The sequence below is a fragment of the Neofelis nebulosa genome, chromosome 7, assembly GCF_028018385.1.
Source record: "Neofelis nebulosa isolate mNeoNeb1 chromosome 7, mNeoNeb1.pri, whole genome shotgun sequence".
In the NCBI taxonomy this organism is placed as follows: Eukaryota; Metazoa; Chordata; class Mammalia; order Carnivora; family Felidae; genus Neofelis; species Neofelis nebulosa.
Window position 1 is genome coordinate 18,853,100 of NC_080788.1, and position 18,860 is coordinate 18,871,959.

General features: G+C 47.6%; 1 protein-coding gene across 4 annotated transcripts in view; it reads right to left on the bottom strand.

The window, feature by feature from the left end:
* The window catches only part of ADAMTS17 (ADAM metallopeptidase with thrombospondin type 1 motif 17), a 346,524-nt gene that overhangs the window by 124,695 nt on the left and 202,969 nt on the right, over positions 1-18,860 (bottom strand). For 2 of the 4 annotated variants that reach the window (XM_058736751.1, XM_058736749.1), the window contains exons 11-13: positions 16,903-17,004; positions 15,715-15,860; positions 731-897 (exon numbers count right to left, since the gene is read on the bottom strand). In XM_058736751.1, coding sequence (XP_058592734.1) covers positions 731-897; positions 15,715-15,860; positions 16,903-17,004 — 415 coding nt within the window. Of the gene's footprint in view, positions 1-730; positions 898-15,714; positions 15,861-16,902; positions 17,008-18,860 lie in introns of all 4 variants that reach the window. The other 2 variants (XM_058736750.1, XM_058736748.1) reach the window with 1 other exon arrangement.

Sequence of the window (18,860 nt, forward strand, 5' to 3'; positions counted from 1 at the left end):
GACAAAAGTCTAAAAAACCCTGAACTAGGCCATGGCCACAGGAGGCTGTGGGGGGGGGGGGGGGGGAGAGGCTGGGGGGGATGGCAGTCTTTATCAATGATAAATAAACATCACAAATCCTACAGACAAGATATACCACCTAGTTTATCAGCCACTGGAAATGCCTGCAGCGGTCCATGGGGAAGCCTCCCTTGAGTTGGGAGAAATCTCTTGGAAGGAAAACGTGACCTGTGCCTATCATCGTCTTCGGCGAGTTGTGAACTCGCCTCCAAACTTTTTTTTTTTTTCAAACACTCTAGGCAAAGAGTAAAAGCCAACCCCAAAACGAACCGAGAAAGAAATGCAAGAAAGCATCAACCTTGGAAATAGAGACAGCAGACACAGAGACCCACCATCCTGTCCCTGCAGAGCCTTGCTCTCCTCAAAGCTGGCCCTGGGCCCCTCAGCACATGGCACTGTGCGGCAGGCCGCCAGCACACCCGCCTCGCTGCAAACGGGGGTGCAGAACAATTCTGGTCTGCTGCCCGCCTCACAGCTGCTTTTAAGAAATCTCCCAGGGCTGGGTCATCCAAGTTCAACCCCACTGCTAGAGAAGTGGGCCCACTGCTGCCTGGAGCGTCCTGTTGGATGGACTGCTGGGAAGGGGGGGGCCCTGTGGGTTTTCCCAGGAGGTGTTTACATTCTTGGAGAAGGGGGGGGCACTGTGAAAGGACGTGCCATATGCCTTTACCATCAACCACTACTGCTGTCAGCAGGCCCTTCTTCTTGCTGCTGAGCCGGTCATGCGTCTGGCACTGCTGGTCCCGGAAGCTGGGCAGGCCCTTGGGGCAGGGAAGGTTCTCGCAGACGGCGTGCTCCACACTGGCGCCCAGGCAGTGCGTGCCTCCAGGCCCAGGGCTAGAAGGAAGAGAAAGGTCCGTGTTAACCAGACAGTGCTGTGGAAACAGCAGGGGCGTTTGGATTTTGCCTCTCTTGCCAAAAGGGGGAGGGGCCAGGCAAAGTTTCCAAAGCACCCTCCCTCTGCTCTTACACACCATATCTCGGCAATCCCAGCCCTGTGCTGACGGCATGTTTAAGTGAGCCGTCAGAAAAATGCATCCAAGAACTGTAAATCAGGGTCATCTGGAAATAGAATACAGTGAGTATAAGTTCGGCAAGATCCACAAATTGTGTCTTTCATCTGAACCTAAAACTTGGCCATCTGTAACACTGAAAACCCAAAGGGGAATTTTTAGTGTGTGGGGTTTTTTTTGTCTGTTTGTTTGTTTTATTTTTCTATAAAACAAAGGCCTTTAAATGGCTCCTGCATACATTCTGGAGGTCGCTAAGTATGAGTAAATAGCTCTTGTTTACTTTATAATAAAAAGAATCAGAATGATTAATTAACTTGTTCATGGGCTTTGGGTGGAGACTGGTCAGATCTGGGCTCTGCAACCTTTGCTGGGGCAAGCGTGAGACCAAATGTGATCAATGACATGGCATGGGTCCCAGCTCTGTGCTTAGACTGGGGTTCTAAGCAGTTCCGGAGACTCAGCTGTGTTCTCTGGCCTAGCCCATGTGTGTGAGGGGCACTGAGGAGGAATAACAGGACGCTGGTCCAGCTGTGGCTGAAACGTGGCTCTGCCCACCGCTTCCATGAGGCCCTGGGGTGTCCCCATCAGGCTCTGAACCAAGCAACCTCAGTGGCTCCTTTCATTTCCACAAGACCCAAATCACCATGATGGAGTACCGCTGTTTTCTCCCTGTACTTTTTACTGAAATTGAGCATTCAAGAGAAAAGAACACAAATCACAATTGTTTTGCTCAATGGATTCTCACAAATTGCATTTACCTGTTGGCAAGATATTTTTGACACATTAACCATTTCATACTAAGTATTTCTTTTCCTCCCTTTGCCATTCCTTGTGTTTAGACAACTGGAGGCCACCCTCTGATCACATATGGGGAGATACATCACAGCAGAAGTCCTCAGGCTTTTGTGTCACAAAAGTCTACACCAGGGGCTCTACAAACATTTTTGGCAAAGGGCCAGATGGTGAATATTTCTGTAGGAACTACTCAACTCTGCCACTGTAGCAAAAAAAGAGCCAGAGATGATGCATAAACAAAAGGGCATAACTGTGCGCCAATAACACCTTATTTAGAAAACCAGGTGATGAACCAGATTTGGTCCATGGGCCATTGTTTTCCAGCTCTTTGTCTGCATAAATGTGTTGGAGAAAACATCTGGAATGGGAAGAAAGGCTTCTTTCATACCCCTATGACCATTTCATATACACCAGACATCTCTCTCACCTGGGCATGGTGACAGTGACAGCCTTGTGAGAGGGTACATACTGGTGGATCTAGAGAGGGACCCTGAGTTCTGATCTCCAAGTTAGGAAATAGCAGAACCTCTCTGAGGTTTATAGGATCTGAGAACAGAGGGACCTTTTGTTCTTTTTCCTTCCCAGAGCACAAGGCAGGCAGCTGGATCTCAGAGAAATGATTGCATGGCATAGAGAGAGTCTCAGACAGCCTCCCAAGAACCTAGGGCCTGCATACCAAGTGTGAACAGATGAATGGGTTCCTGTGCCACAAAGCACACTGTGGAAGAAACAGAGAGGGGAAAAGCCATGCGGACCAGCAGGAGGACATCTTCTTTGTAATAGGCAAGTTCCCATGGCTGGGATCAGAGAAGGGATGGGTAAGGCTACAGATGCTGTATGGTGAGAAGTTCTGGGTTGAATTGTGTCCATCCTAAAATCATATGAAGTCCTAACCCCAATGCCTCAGAATGTGGCCTTATTTAAAAATAGGACCACTGCAGATGTAGTTAATTAAGATGAGATCATACCAGAGCAGGGTGAGTTCCTAATCCAATATGACTGACTAGTCTTGTTATAAAAAGGGGAAATATGGAGATGGAAACACAGAGGGAGAGCACCATGCAGAGATGAAGACAGAAATCAGGGTGATGTTTCTATACTCTAAGGAACGACAAAGATCACCAGCAAGCCACTAAGCAGTTAGGAGAGGTGCAAGGAACAGATTCTCCTTCACAGCCTTCTGAAGGAACCAATCCTTCCAAGACCTTGATCTGGCAATTCTGGCCTCCAGAACTAGAAGCGAAAAAACTTGTGTTGTTTATGCCACCCAGTTAGTAGCAGTTGGTCATGGCAACCCTAGAGGACAAACATACCAGACAACACAAGGATCACTGAACTTAGCTGCAGACTCAGGGAAAATGGGGCAAAAACTCCGGAAGTGATTAAGAATCCAACATGGACTAGAATGGAGTTCAAAAACACAAATTAAAAAAATCAAAAACACAAATGCAAATGAAAAATTGGTTTCTAGAAAAATAAAGCTATGTTTTCCTACACAGTTTAGGGTGTGAACTGAGATCTGTGCACATCATGTAATTACGCTCCTGAGATGTCACCGAGCTTTATTTTAGCTTCCATTGTACCCACCTGTGTCAATTGTTTTTTCCAGGTTTGCATCTGACTGACCCTCATAAACCAACTAACTTTATGGTTAATAGCAGGTTGGTGGAGAGATTAGATAGGATGAGAAAACTCCTGGATCCAGGAGAAAGTGGGCCTGGAGGGATTCCTCATGTGCCTCAGGGTGCTTTCTTCCTGAACTCTGTTTATCTTGTTTCTTCTCCCTGTCCCTTCTCCCACGGGCAAGTCCCCTTTCAGCCACCCATCTAGCTCACTGTCCCATCTTCTCCACCCCCCACCCCGACTCTCTGTCCATCCTTGAGGCCACCTCCACCCTGCAGCCTCTTTTTATTTTCTACCTGGAGCCTGTCCTGACCCGGCTTGGTTCTCTGCTATACTGCTTATTATCAACCTTGTGAAATGGTGAGCTAGATTACTGTCTTCCTCCTACTTTTCTGTAGCTTTTAGCAGAGAAACTTGCACAGGCAAGTTAACGAACCGTTAACAAACGGTAGACTGAGTTGAACTATATTATCAAAATTTATCTTAAAATGACCAAAAGATAGGGGCGCCTGGGTGGCTCAGTTGGTTGAGCGTCCAACTTGGGCCCAGGTCATGATCTTGTGGTTAGTGAGTTTGAGCCCCATGTCGGGCTCTGTGCTGACAGCTCAGAGCCTGGAGCCTGCTTCTGATTCTGTGTCTCCCTCTCTCTGCCCCTGTCCTGCTCATGCTTTGTCTCTCTCTCTCTCTTAAAAATAAACATTAAAAAAAAGAAAATTTTTAAAAAATGACCAAAAGACAGAGCAAGGTCAGGAAGATGGTGGAGTAGGAAGCACCAGGGATCCATTTCTCCACTTAGATGATAATTGTATTGGCAAAAACTGTTTGAAGTGACCATTTTGAAATTCTGGAGTCTGTTTGAAAGCGTGCAACCTCCTGGAAAAAGTTTGGCTGGTAAGCTGTGGTGAATTTAGATAAATTTCAGCCTTTATTGTGGTAGTGGCTATCTGTCCTCCACACTCCAGCCCCACGGCAGGCAGCTGTGCCTGTATTCCTGATGTGGCTGGCTGGAGCCAGGGTGGACAATGAGAACCTTATTCTCCAAATACTGGGGTTCTGTTCTGATTATTCAGTGCTACTTTTGATTTCTGAGATGTGGGGACAGAGGGTGGCCACCATTGTTGCAACTCCTCTGAGCTGAAGTGACTTCCCGGGAATTTCAATGAGCAATACATTTTTCCCTTCTTTTCTCCCTTTTGGGAGTCAGATATTTAAGGATTAAGTCATTAAGAAGCAACTGCACATATGGGAAAATTTAGAAAGCCACCAAGTATGCTCAGGGAAAGATGAAGTCTCATTAAAGGCTTGAGAAGACCTTATACTTTCACTTCAGGTTGATCCCCAGCATAGAGAAAATTTTTAACAACAAAGAAACAGCAAATTATGGGACAGGGGCAAGCTGATTATCAAGGCTACATTATAAGATTCGAATGTCCAGTTTTCAACAACAACAACAAAATCACAAGGGATACAAAGGGAAAGGAAAGTATGGTCCAATCAAAGGAACAAAATACATAAGCAGAAACTGGGTCTGGGGAAACTCAGATGTTGGGCTTATTAGACAAAGACTTAAAACAACTGTCTTAAAAATGCTCAAAATACTGAAGGAAGATATAAATAAAAATGATGTATGAGAAAATGAGAGTATCAGTAGAGATAGAAATGATGAAAAGTTAAATTCCAGAGTTGAAAAATATAATAACAGAAATGAAAAATTCACCAGGTGGTTCAAAAGCAGATTTAAGCAGGCAAAAGACAGAATCATCAAATTTAAATGTAGAAGAAAGACATGAATCTACAAATCCAAGAAGCTCAACAAAATCCCAGTAGGATAAATTCACTGATACATTTTTCAATCAAACTGTCAAAAAAAAAAAAAAAAGAGAGAAAGAGAATCTTAAAAGTAGCAAGAGAGAGTCAACAAACACCACATACAAGACAATCTCAATAAATTATGAGACTATTTCTCATTAGAAACTTTGGAGACGAGAAGGCAGTGGCTTTATACATTCAAAGTTCTCAAAGAAAAAAAATCTATCAACTAAGAATTCTATATCCAGCAAAACTGTCATTCAAAAAAATGGACAAATTCAGACATTTCCAGATAAGTAAAAATTGAGGACGTTTTTGTTTGTTTTTATTTTTTTAATGTTTATCTTATTTTTGACAGAGAGAGACAGAGCATGAGCAGGGGAGGAGCAGAGAGAGAGGGAGACACAGAATCCGAAGCAGGCTCCAGGCTCCAAGCTGTCAGCACAGAGCCCGACCTGGGGCTCGAACTCACAGACCGCGAGATCATGACCTGAGCCAAAGTCGGACGCTCAACCAACTGAGCCACCCAGGTGCCCCCGTTTGTTTGTTTTTACTACCAGACCTGCTCTACACAAAATACTAGAGAGTCCTTCACAGTTCAAATGAGAAAATGCTAGATGGTGACTTAAGGCCGTATAAGGAATTAAAGATCTCCAGTCAAGCAGGCATGATGCTAAGCTTTGTAAGCACTAGAGTGATGCTAGAGAAAGAACAGACTTTTCTCTCTGGTTCTGGTAATTAATTCCTTTCAGCAGACTCCTGCAGTGGCCTGTGATGCAGGCTACTTCCCTAGGGCAGCATTCATCCCATAGGGCAGCTTCCAAGAACACCAATGCTTTGGGGAAATTCCCAGCCTGGTTTCAGGTGTAGTCTCTCCCCTTGGATAGCTTTCCCTAACACCCCTTAGTGTGACTTTCCAGAGGGTTCTACCAGTGCACCATCTCTGCAAACTTCTCCCTCATCCAATGAGCCTTAGTTTCATCCACTCCAACAAAGTCCAAGGAATCTCACCCGTGTGTGTGTGTGTGTGTGTGTGTGTGTGTGTGTGTGACAGAAACAGAGAGAGAGAGAGAGAGAGAGAGAGACAGGGAGGGAGGGAGGGAAGGAGGGAGAAGGAAAGGGAGAGGCAGAGGGAGAGAGGGAGGGAGAGGGAGGGGAGGGAGGGAGAGAGAGATGGGCACCTTCATCTGTATTTGTTCCTTCTTTGGGTACTTTGCCTCAGATCCAATGACAGTGGCCACTTTTATATTTGCTCTTTCAGTGCTCTTCCGGTGTTCTCTTTATCTCTTAGCAGTTAATTCCCATTTGCCCAATCACCTGTTATAGCTAATGTTTTTTTTTTGTTTTGTTTTTACATTAAAATTTCCTGCTCAAAAAGAAAATGGCCCAAAGCATTGATTTTTCTTGTTTTCCTTTGGGTTATTTGAGCAACATAGGAAAAAGAGAGAAGCAATCCATGAGTAGCATGATTTCTTACCCAAATCATCCCAGTATGTCAATCCATGGCCAGCCCCTTCCTTCTTCATGACTGTGTCTATAATCTGGGTTATCTGAGAGCTACCATGACACCAGTGATGGCTTCCCAGGTATACACTGGTGTGAGACAACAGAAAGACACCCTCCATATAGGAAGAGAGAGGAGCATCAATGTGTGGGAAGGGTGTGTGTGACAGGGTGGTCCACAAACTGAAGTTCTGTGGTGGGAGGACTTGGAAGGAGGGGGCCAACTTCACCAAGGAACCCACGTCATGTGAGAGTGCCAAGCTTCACTTGTATGGACACAAGGGCTTTAGGGCATGCTGTATTGGGGTTGGCAGACACAGGCAGGAGAGATCACCCTCCCCATGTCTGAGGAGCAGAGGGCTGAGGTTCTCATTCACTCTGGTAAGATTCTCTTGGCTACGAAGCATGGATAAAATAAAAAGACACCTAGGAAAACCAAAACAACAGAAACCAAGCTTGACATGGCTAAAATGAGGGACAGGTGAAATAACAGAATTCTGGTAGAAAAGAACTGTTTCTTTTTGAGGGCTAAAAGTAGACCTATGTCCTTCCCTCAGCCTTTCCTAAGAGGGCTGCAAGGCACAGACAAGCCTGCCAGGCTCCATAGCCTCACAAGGACTCACGGAAATAGATGGGGATATGACACAGTAATTTGAAATCTCATCTTGAGGTGAGGTGTGGTCAGCTGAGGACACAGGTGAAGAGCTTATATATAAAGAGGCACTTTCACATACACTGCAATTATAGACTAATATGGCCAGAGGGCTTACCTGTTACCTGTTCCTTAGAACCATTACCTTGATAAATCTATGCAAGACATCTGAAGGGGTTTCTGCCTGCATCCTTCAGATGAGGAAATCAAAGATCTAATATGATAGAACAAAGCTCAGTGGGTAAGAGATGGAGATAAGAAGTGTGATTCCCAAGAGGTTCTGGATGCAGCTGGAGCAGGCTGGCAAGGGGGCTGCCCATCAGCTGTTGTGAGACTGAGAAGCCAGCCTGACCTACGAGTATAGTCAGCTGGGATGTGTTGGACTTTTCAAGATGCTTCTCCCACATTAATCCTCAATTTCTACTTGTACTCTGTTGGTTTTTTTAAGTTTATTTATTTATTTTGGGAGAGACAGAGATGGTGTGAGTGGGGGGAGGGAGGGAGGGAGGGAGGGAGGGAGAGGGAGAGAGAGAGAGAGAGAGAGAGAGAGAGAGAGAGAGAGAATCCCAACTAAGCTCCACCCTGTCAGTGCAGGGCACGATGCGAGGATCAAACTCATGAAACTGTGAGATTGTGACCTGAGCTGAAACCAAGAGTTGGACATTTAACCAACTGAGCCACCCAGGCGCCCCTCTGTTGGGACTTTATAAACATGAATAAAGTAGAAGATCAGATATAAAATGAAATGACTTGAATGGGCACATCATAAGAAAAGATATCCAAATGGCAAACACAGACACAAACAATGCTCAGCCTCATTACTTGGAAAGGAAATGCCAACGAAAACCCCAGGGAGATACCACTCTACACCCACCAGAAAGGCCAACGTGGAAAAGACTGACAATATGGGGCACTGGTGACGCTGAGAGCAAGTGGAAGCCCACTGTGGCTCACGGCAGTGGATATGGTAGGGTTGCTCTGCAAAACCACACCCTCCTTCGGTCACATACACGCACGTTAGGAGGCAATGACTCCTTCCCGCTGTGTGAACATACACCTGCCCAACACACACACTTGACTAGATGGGCAGTACTGCAGCAGGAAGCATGCTCTAGAACAGGTGCCCGTTTCTCTATGTTATACCTTGATAAAGATTTTTTTTTAATGTTTATTTACTTTTGAGAGAAAGAGAGAGAGAGACAGAGGCATGAGCAGGGGAGGGGCAGAGATGGAGACACAGAATCTGAAGCAGGCTCTAGGGTCTGAGCTGTCAGCACAGAGCCTGACATGGGGCTCGAACTCACAACTGAGATCACGAACTGAGCCAAAGTCAGACGCTCAACCGACTGAGCCACCCAGGTGCCCCCCTTGATAAGGATGTTTAAAAATAAGGACAAACAATAAGGTAGAGAGGCTTTGGTGAGAGACTGAAAGTGTGGACAGACAGGTGAGCTCCTGCAGGGCAGGACTGTGGCTTGTTAGGACGGGGTCTGAAGTGCCTTGGGCAGACCCCAGGGCAGAGCAGGGACAAGGCAAGGGGTCACTGAGATGAACAGGAACCCAAGGCACTTTCCCTCAGGGGTGGATAAACACATAGAATCAGGATAAGAGGAAGACACTCCAACTGAGTGACACATGTTTTTTGCTCTGTTCTACTCAATGAAGATAGATTATAAGATAAAGTCACAAAAGTGGTTCAGACCTGCTCACCATCTGGAGGCACAGACTGCTTAACGGACAGCAGCTCCAGGTGTCAGGGGTAGGGTGGGGCTGCTAACGCCCTTTCAGGGCAGCAGACATCCCAGGTTTAAGGCCTCCCCTTCGAGGTATCCAAGTAACACATGTAACTTAGGCTCAAGTGTAGAAGACTGAGATTTTTAAAAATCCATCCGTGGGAACACCAGGTCACTGGCATTTTGAAAGTAGACACATGGGGGCTTTGCTTTGGAAGCAAAAAGCAAGTATAGGCATATAGCTTCACGTCCCACCCCAAGGCTTCCTGCTTGGTCTTAGGAGGCTGACTGCTCTCCTTCTGGATGCTCATGGGGTGATGCTGTGTGCTAACCCCAGCGCATTCCATATCTATGCTACACTCACCTTCTGGTCCTTCTCTGACAGAGCGGGCTTCTCACACAAGACCATCTGAACCCTTTCTCCTGACCCTACGTCTCCAGCCCTCTCCCTGAAACACAAGCCTCCTGATGGGGTACCAGAATTCAAATTGGAGATGAACTTTCTGCCTTGCAGTCTTTTGGCAGAGACTACCACCCACAGTGACACAAAATTATGGCAGGAAGGGGCGAGCCCAGGAAGCTGGATTAAAAACACGGATGGTCCCCAAGGCCTTGATGTCAGCTGGCAAGAAATACGAATTCCAAGAGCTGTAAAGACCAAGGCTAGGGAGAGAAAAAGGTGGGGTGGGGGAGCGGACTCTCTTGCCAGTATTTTTGGACAGTGAATAAACCAGCTGCAGAAGACGGGGAAGGAGCCAGGAATACAAAGTGAGGTGGGGGGGGGGGAGTTGGGTAGGGAGAGGTTGGTGGGAGCGTTCCAAGTCCGAGATGTTCATAGCAGTGTGATTCGGACATCCTTGGGAAATCTCAAGGCAGCGAGCCTGGTGATTTAAGGAGTGAGCCAGGCAGAGGACATTGTTTTGGTCAGAGATTGGCTCCAGGTCCTCGATCAGCTGTGCTTTGTAACAATCACCACGTCAGGCTTCTCTGCCAAAACAGGTTAACAACTGTTGCCTGGACTTCGTAAAACGCTGTCTGCATCTCCCCCGGAAACACCTGGGGCTGCCGTTAAACCACCCACCCAAGGACTGGGCCCTTCTCTTCCCATTCACCTGGGGTGGTTCCCTGAAAGGGAAGGAACCTTATAGAAACTACCTGGGGGAAAGAGCCTGTTGTTGCTTTCCAGAACGGAAAACAGATCTATGCTGTTATTACGAAAGGTTGGACAGGCTACCAAGGCATAAATATTACAGATGCAAAGACATAGTGTTTCTGTCACATGGAGTAAACAAGACTGGGCTACATTTTGGACTTTGTTCTTGAGAAGGCCCTGAGCCTCCCTAGCTGTGGCCTACAGCCTCGCCAGGGTTGGGCAGGTGTGTGAGAAGGTGACCCTCATGTGTAGGGGAACCTGAACCCCACTCATGGCTGTTCACGGCATCTAGGCCTCAGTGAGGTGAGACAGTACAAGAAAGGGGAGGCTAGCGGGTGATCTACCTTCTTGGCATAATAATTTACAATAACCTTTGTGTTTGGGGGGGAGAACAGTATGAAGTGTGTCTTCTGGGGCAGTAGAAAAGCAGAGACTGGGGCGCCTGGATGGCGCAGTCGGTTAAGCGGCCGACTTCAGCCAGGTCACGATCTCGCGGTCCGTGAGTTCGAGCCCCGCGTCAGGCTCTGGGCTGATGGCTCGGAGCCTGGAGCCTGTTTCCGATTCTGTGTCTCCCTCTCTCTCTGCCCCTCCCCCGTTCATGCTCTGTCTCTCTCTGTCCCAAAAATAAATAAAAAACGTTGAAAAAAAAAATTAAAAAAAAAAAAAAAAAAGCAGAGACTACTTTTTCTCAGCCAGCATGCATCCAAGTGATGAGGTAGGAAGCGCATATCATTGAGGACCGTTCTGCTATAAGCACGGAAAGGAAAATGGTGCCCAGACAGGTGTGGCCTTCGTGGAGCCCAGAGGCCAGTGGGGGGAGGACAGAGTGAAAACAAGCAAGTACAAAAGAGTAATTACAAATTGTTATCATACCTGTAAAGTAGAAAGAGGGTGCTGAGAGAGAGGGTAAAGCAGGCACCCAGTCTGGTGCAAGGTGCTCAGGAAGGAGGCCTGAGAGGACATTTAGTTAGAGACCCAAGGAGAGACACAGGCAAGCTGGGGAGAGGGAAAGGAATACTGACAAGTGTTTGGAGCCTGAAGTGCTGTATCTGAGGACAAAAAGGAAGCTGCAGTGAGTTGAATGGTGGCCCCTTCCCCTCCAAGATAATCCTGCTCAGAACCTTCGAATGTGACCTTAATTGGAAAGAGGGTCTTGGTTGATGTAATTAAGGATCTCTTGGGGTGCCTGGGTGGCTCAGTCAGTTGGGCATCCGACTTTGGCTCAGGTCATGATCTGGTTCATGAGTTCAAGCCCCGCATCGGGATCTGTGCTGACAGCTTGGAGCCTGGAGCCTGCTTAGGATTCTGTGTCTCCCTCTCAAAATAAATAAACATTAAAAACAAAACAAAACAAAAGGATCTCTTAATCATGAGATGAGGTCATCCTGAATTAGGGTAGGCCCTAAATCCAACTACAGGGGTCCTTAGGAGAGGAGAAGACACACCAAGAAGACCATGTGAAGACAGAGGCAGAGACCAGAGGCAAGTCTACAGGGGCAAAGAATGCCAAAGGGCACCGGAAGCCACCAGAAGGTCAGGGAGAGGCATGGGTGGGATCAATTCTTCAATTTCAAGAAGGAATCAATCCTGCCAATACCTTGATTTCAGACTTCTGGTTTCTAGAATGGGGAGAGGAGGATAAATTTCTGTTTAAGACACCAAGTTGTGGTCAGTTATTACAGCAGCCCCAGGAAATGAATACAGAGGCTATGGTCAAGAGTATGGATTTTATTCTAAGTGCAGAGGGAAATGATTGACAGGGCTGAAGCAGGAAGAAATATAACTGGATTTATGCTTAAGTGGATCTCTCTGGCTCTGTGTGGGAAATGAATCTGGGGGACAAGGAGCATGTGGGAAGCAGGGAGGCCAGTGCAAAACGTCTGAAAGAACAATGGAGCCTCGTTGCTAGGTTCTAAACCAGCTGTGTGACCACGGGCAAGTTACCTAACCTTTCTACCACTCAATTTCTAATCAGTGGAGCCAAAAAGAATACCTATCCTCATAGGGCAGCATTTTTACATGATTCACTTTCTGTAAATGCATAGGAGGGAACGTGGCACACGGTGTGGGCTCACTGTATTTGCCATTCTTCCCCTGAGAGGACATGGAGGAGGAAGAGACGGGACAAGAGGACCATTCACAGACTCAGGGGCTTTGGACTGTGGCAATGTCACAGAGGGTGGTGCTATGAACTGAGTGGGGAAGTGGGCTGGGAGGAGAGATCAGTTTGGGAAGGGTCAGGTCCAGGAGAAGACCAAGGGAAGTCGGTGAGGACTTTTTAATCTGTTTTTGCTTGTCACTATAAGCCTATAACTAGCTGAGTCCTTAGTCCAGAGTCAGAGCCTTGTCAAGGTGTGTGAAGGCACCATGTTGGAAAGGTGTCATTGCGAAGGGGAACAGGAGCCAGGAGACATGAGAGCACCAGTATTCTTTTTCTGGTCCTTCTACCATTGCCTGCCCCATGGGATGTTGTTGGATGACAGAGATCAGACATAAAGACTTCCCTCTCAGGGATGTGTCAGTGCCCATAACCATTTGATGTGCTAAGACCTGCATACCCCTCAGTGGCCTGTTTGTGATAGCCTGACAAATCCCGCCCCCCCCCCATTCCTCAATGATAATACACAGGAAGAGGGGCAAGGAGAGAGAAAGTCCATGACCACCACTGGGTGGGGAGGAAGGGCACCTGATAAAGAAGAGGAATGGAAGATTTTTACAACTTTGGGATTTCTGGAACAGCCTCTCTCTTGGGGCCACTGGGTGTGGAGGGATAGGGTGAGGACCCAGCCCATGAAATCCCACAGCAGGTCAGGCCAGGGAAGCACGTTAACTTGGCTTTCTGAACTAGGGGTTCTTTAGGAGTGGGTGGGCAGAAAGCAGCTGGGATGAGAACAGTGGGTAGAGCCAAGGCATGGGGGATGCCTTAGCCAACATCATGCCAAGAAAACAAAGTCAGGGCCCTTAAAAGTTGTGCCCAATGCATCTGCTCAGCATCGATGACATCTTATTCTTGTAAGGGGTGTCCTTACCTGAATACAATCCAATTGTCAACCGTCTCTGGGCACAGGGTCCTTCTGGGCATTTAAAGGTTCTGATAGGCCCCTACTATGACATTTCCTGGGTGACATCTGGTGTGGAATGCTGTGCCAAAGGAGACCAATCCTCGGCTAGAGTACAGGAGCTCCAGATGCAAACATGACGCATCCATGACAGCTATGTCTTACAACAAAGCCTTTCCGTGTAAATCACCCTCCTCTGAGCCTCAAACAGTGCTGTGAGTTAGGGGGCAGGGCACACAGTCTCATCCCATCCCTAATCTTCCATTAGTGCTAATATAGAGAAGGACCATATACTAAAGACAGACCATGTATGTTATATGTATGCCCATGAATTATTCCAACTTCAGACAGAGACACAGGTAATAGCCATCACCTGCTATAGGGAGTGGCCCTGGGACTTGAAGCCTTCTCTGTTTCACTTTGAAGTCCAGCTCTTCCCACCATAATGTGCCAGCTCCCTCTAATGGCAAAACTGATACCCAGAGGGAAGAAGGGGCTTCCTTGAGGACACACGACCCACAATTAAGCCAGGCCTAAATCTCCGCATCCTGATTCCAAATCCAGAGCTCTCGTCTCAGGGCCACAGATGAAACTATTTTAACTTCCTCACAGAGCCATGAATAAATAGAAACCTCTATTAATTTCTCACCATTTAGCAAAACAGGCTTTCTAACCTTCTACACATCTGTGATGGTTACTTTTATGTGTTGATGTGACTGGCCACAGGGTGTGCAGATGAAAGGTTATTTCTGGGTGTGTCTGTGAGGGTTTCTGGATGAGGCTGGCATGCGGGCCTGTGGACGCAGTAACGTAGATGGCCCTCCCTAATGGGCATCGTCCAATCCCTAAAGGTCTGAATAGAACAAAAGGCAGAAGAAGAAGGAATTCACACACGCACCCTGTGCCCCTACCCCCACTAGGACCTCTCTTCTCATCTTCTCTTGCCCTCCCCTGGGATTTCACCATCAGCTCCTTTGGGTCTCAGGCCTTCAGACCTGACTGGATGACATCACCAGCTTTCCTGGGTCTCCAGCTTGCAGATGGCAGATCGTGGGACCCCCTCGGCCTCCATAATTATATGAGCCAAGTTCTCATCAAGATTCATACATATATTCGTTGATTCTGTTTCTCTGGAGGATCCCAGTATAGCCTCTATGCTTTTAATTAAGAAGTCATTCCTAAAAGATTAAAGACACACCTATTATTTTTCAGCCACTCTGCTAAATACCGGAAGGAAAAGTTTTAACAAGACACAGTATGTGATGCCAATTCTTATAGCACTACTGGGGGAAAAACAGTGTTCTTGACGTTGACTAAACTGTGTGCATGTTTTCCTTTAATCGGGAAGTTCTTGACCTTGGCTGGCCATTGGGTTCACCTGGAGAGATTTAAAACATCCAGTTCCTAGGTCCCATCCCCAGAATTTGTGAATTAATTGGTCTGGGATACAGCCTGGGCTTCAGGATTTTTAAACACAGGAGGGATTTGCTAATTATTCATCACCATGACTTAATTATGGATATAAAGCATTTCTTTTTCACTGATAATTTATAACTTGCTCTTTTTGAAGTGAATGTGATGAAGCTGATGGCACACAGGACATGAAACAGACTCTTTTAAGAAATACTAAAAATGGGAAATTTCAGAGGAGACGAGAAACACCTGTGGGCAAGGAATTTTTATAATTAAGCACAACATCTACCCCTGAGCTTTCTGGAGCAAATGTGCCAAGAACAAGAGGGGTCATGGTGTCTTCTAGGTCAATAAAAGGAAGCTTATAAGATAAAAAACAAGAACAAAACAAAACAAAACAAAAAAACCCAAAAAACAATTTTCTCTCAAATCGTTCTAAAAGGACCCATGAAAAGTATCTGGATGTACAGGACAGCTGAACCCCCAGGTGCTTTGTGACTCATCAACAGCCAGGCAGCTCCCAGATCAGCTAAGAGCCAATCGAAAGGTGAGCCTCTCTTTCGAAGGTCCACAGGCCTCCCCGGAAGGTCCCCTAAGGAAGCTGCAGGCCAGGGGAGTGTGTCACCCAGCTGTCTCAGGACAGCTTTCTAGCAAGGCCCACGTGAGGAGTAAGGAGCCATGGGACTCAGGGTATCTGTGCTCACAGAAAGAGCTCTGTCGAAGTTGAGGTGGCCTATGACACACTCAACACCCTGCGTCCGTGGCCCTTGGAGGGACTTGGTCTTCCTTCCGCTCAAATTCTCGCAGGAGACAGACCCTCCTTTGCCTAAGGCAGGAAGAGCTGCTGCTGGGAAACCCCGATCAAGGCACCCTGGAGAATGCCTGCTCAAGGGGAACTTACGGGGGGTTGTCACATTTCCTCTGCCGGAAGCGGGCTCCCGTCCCACACGTCCGGCTGCACATGCTCCACGCGCCCCAGGGGCTCCAGTCTCCGTCCACGTGCTCCGGGATGGGTGTCTTGCTCACGCACTCCCCTGCGCGGCACCACTGAAACACAGCAGGGGGGCCCCAGGGGCCCTCAGTGCCCAAGGATCAAACCTGCTCACTCACCCGGTAACTTGCGATTCCCACCACGTGAAAAAGCACCTTGCCGTCCCAAATTGCCTTCTGTAATTCACATACGAGCAGACCGTTTTGGGGCATGCATGCTTCTTAGCTCTAGCGACCTTCCTCACTCAACCTGACACCTGTACACCTGTGGCATTTGCAGCGTGCCCTAAAATCCCACGTGACGTGTGCTCCGTTGGAGTTTTCTAAGTTCTCAGAAAAAGGATTAGTTCACATGGCTTATGGAGAGACCTGAGTTTCTGCCAACTTTCCTGACTGGGAGTGCATCTCTCTGGAAGGCTGAGTCTCCTGGCTTTGTGGTTTTGAACTTCAAAGTTGGGTTTGGTGCTTCAGAGATGACACCGTAAGTTCCACACGGGTGAACCTTGGCTCCAAGGATAAGGGAAAGCCAATCCTCTAAAATGGAAATTTCCCAACGTGTGTGGCACATCCAGGGCAGGACAGGTGATTTAGTGGTTCCCAACCACGGCATCTCATTCATTCCTTGCAGGAAGACTAAGAGAACTCTGCGGCTGCTGGCCCTGAACACCTCTCCTCTCCAACACCAATCTCTCCGGTTAATGAAGATCAGGCCTACAGGCTTGCTCTCTTAAACTTGAGCTAGAAGTGAGCAACACAGTTCTCATAGAATTTATTTTATGATAGCCCTTTGTGTATGGCGAGCGATCCTGTTTTTCTATGTATGGTTTATTGACGTGCAAGTTTTAAGTAAATTCACTTGTATGACAAAAAGAGTCGATTGAACAAAAATAGCAAGTGGTTCTTGTATCTTATCAGCAGAAAAAGGAGAGGTGATGTGGGTGCCCCTCTTTTCCCAGAGTGGGCTCCATGGGCATTTCTGGGGCAGCCCAGAGGGTGCTTCAGGTACTCCTGAGTAAAGCACAGACCACTGCCCTTCAGGAGAGACACCCAATACTCAGGAGATGGGGGCTGGGGGAGGGCAGTGGGAGGCGGGGGTTACCTTGTCTGCCCCACACTCAGTGCCGTCCAGGGGAGGGTCCAGCTTGGTCTTGCAGGACGTATCTCCTTCCACCAGGCACCACAGTCCAGCGCACATCAGATGCTGCTGACAAGGGAAGGAAGGTAACTGCCTAGAGCACCACACACAGGTCACTACTGGGGGCAGAAGGTGGGGCTTGATGACTGGTTTGGATTGAGAATTTGAAACATGAAGGGAAGGAGGGTCATGAGTCTGGATGTGAAGAAAAAAAAATATGTGCATCATTCAACTGGTTCATTTTAACTCAACAAAATTCTGTGCCTTTATTTCCCATGCTTGTCTCAAGGGGATTCAGTTCGGCAATTCCTGCATTAGCTATTGAGGGCCTAGGAGTTGTCCGATGCAGGGCGCAGGCTGGGAGCCAGTAACAAACACATACTTTCCATTTAATGTAGGAAGGTATGAGGCAGACACCCATGGGTCAGACCGAGTGCATAGGAAAGGAATCTCTCCATCCTAACCTCACCAAGGAGGGCTTGCCGGAAAAGGCAGCTTCAGAGCTGAGGCTGGAGGGTCCACTGTGCAGGCCCAGAATTGAGACCCCCAAGGGGTTAAAGAAGGCTTTCCATTCTCCCTGTGGTCACCTGCTTTCTAGCTCAGCTGCATTATGCCTAATTTCTTATAGTGTTTCACCTAAAGAATTTCTTAACTGCACAAATAATTGAAATAATTCTATTTAAGAATAGGCATTTAAAAACAGACTCCCATTTGTATTAATAGGAAACCTGCATGTAGACAGAGTGCTCAAGATGGGACTATTTATGAAAATAGCTGGATACATGGCCAGTGTCCTCCCTGGCTGCTTCAGTCTCCCTTGCAGGACTCGGAGAAGACAGCACACTCACCGGCTGCTGCTTCCCCAGTCTCTCTGCTGGAGGCCATCCCCTGACCACGGAGCAACCGTCGGTCATGGGGATGGGAGCTGGACACCCCATCTCCTTGGGTGCAATGGCTCTGAGGCCAGCACCACACTTCTCTCTGAGGGTCCCGGTGGGATGGTCCCATTGTCCATGCAGTCGCCTGCCCATCAGTGTACTTTGGACTTGCCACCCTCCTCTCCCTTCCCTGCCCCCTCACGGTGCTTCCTGGGATCACTTCCCAGATAAACTACTTGCACCCAAATCCTCGCCTCGTGGTCTGAAAATTGAGAACAGATGTACAGAAGGCTCTTTTAAAGACACAGCACTTCTGGGATGCCAAGCCCAAGCACACGGGGAAAAGGCCTGAGCCGCAGTAGGGAGATATCACCCTCCCGGGCGTGGCCGGGGCACCTGTGGGTACATTTTGGGCAGGGTGAGGGTCAAGGGTCCTTGCTCAGGATAGTCACAGTGGGGCTCACAAAGGGTGTGCTGTGCTTCGTGTAGAGTTCTGCTGTTCCAAGTAATCTCAAACATCTGCATAGAATAGTGTGCACTGTGCTGTCTCAAGTCAAAAAATATTTAGAAGCTGAAGAGACAAAAGGAGAAACAGGGAAGGAAAACAGGGCTGAAGGGGCTTTGACAAAGAGCTCACAGAGCGTAAGCTCTTGCTCATTTTTTCAAGTGTGTCGAAGCCACTCCATGCCCTTAAAGAAATTGATGATTCAAGGGGAATAGTGTGCCCGTGGGTTCAGGAAAACCCCTGTGTTCCCATTATTGTTCAGTTCTCAGCGGACCGGTAAAAAGATGAGAACTCTGAGCACAACCCCAGCTGGTCCCATAAAGACAGACTGCACCTCATTAAATGTTTGATTCCATGCACCTTGACCTCGGAGCTCTTCGAGAGTGTGGTGTCAGCGTGTGGACATGTGTTCGTGAGAACAAGGCTGACCCGGCAGGTAATTTATGGGTAGGAGTGCTTGGGATTAGGAGACACACCTGCCCCATCAAGAGGGAGAGGAGGAAGGCGGTGTGAACGGTTTGTTATGCACTTTATAGACC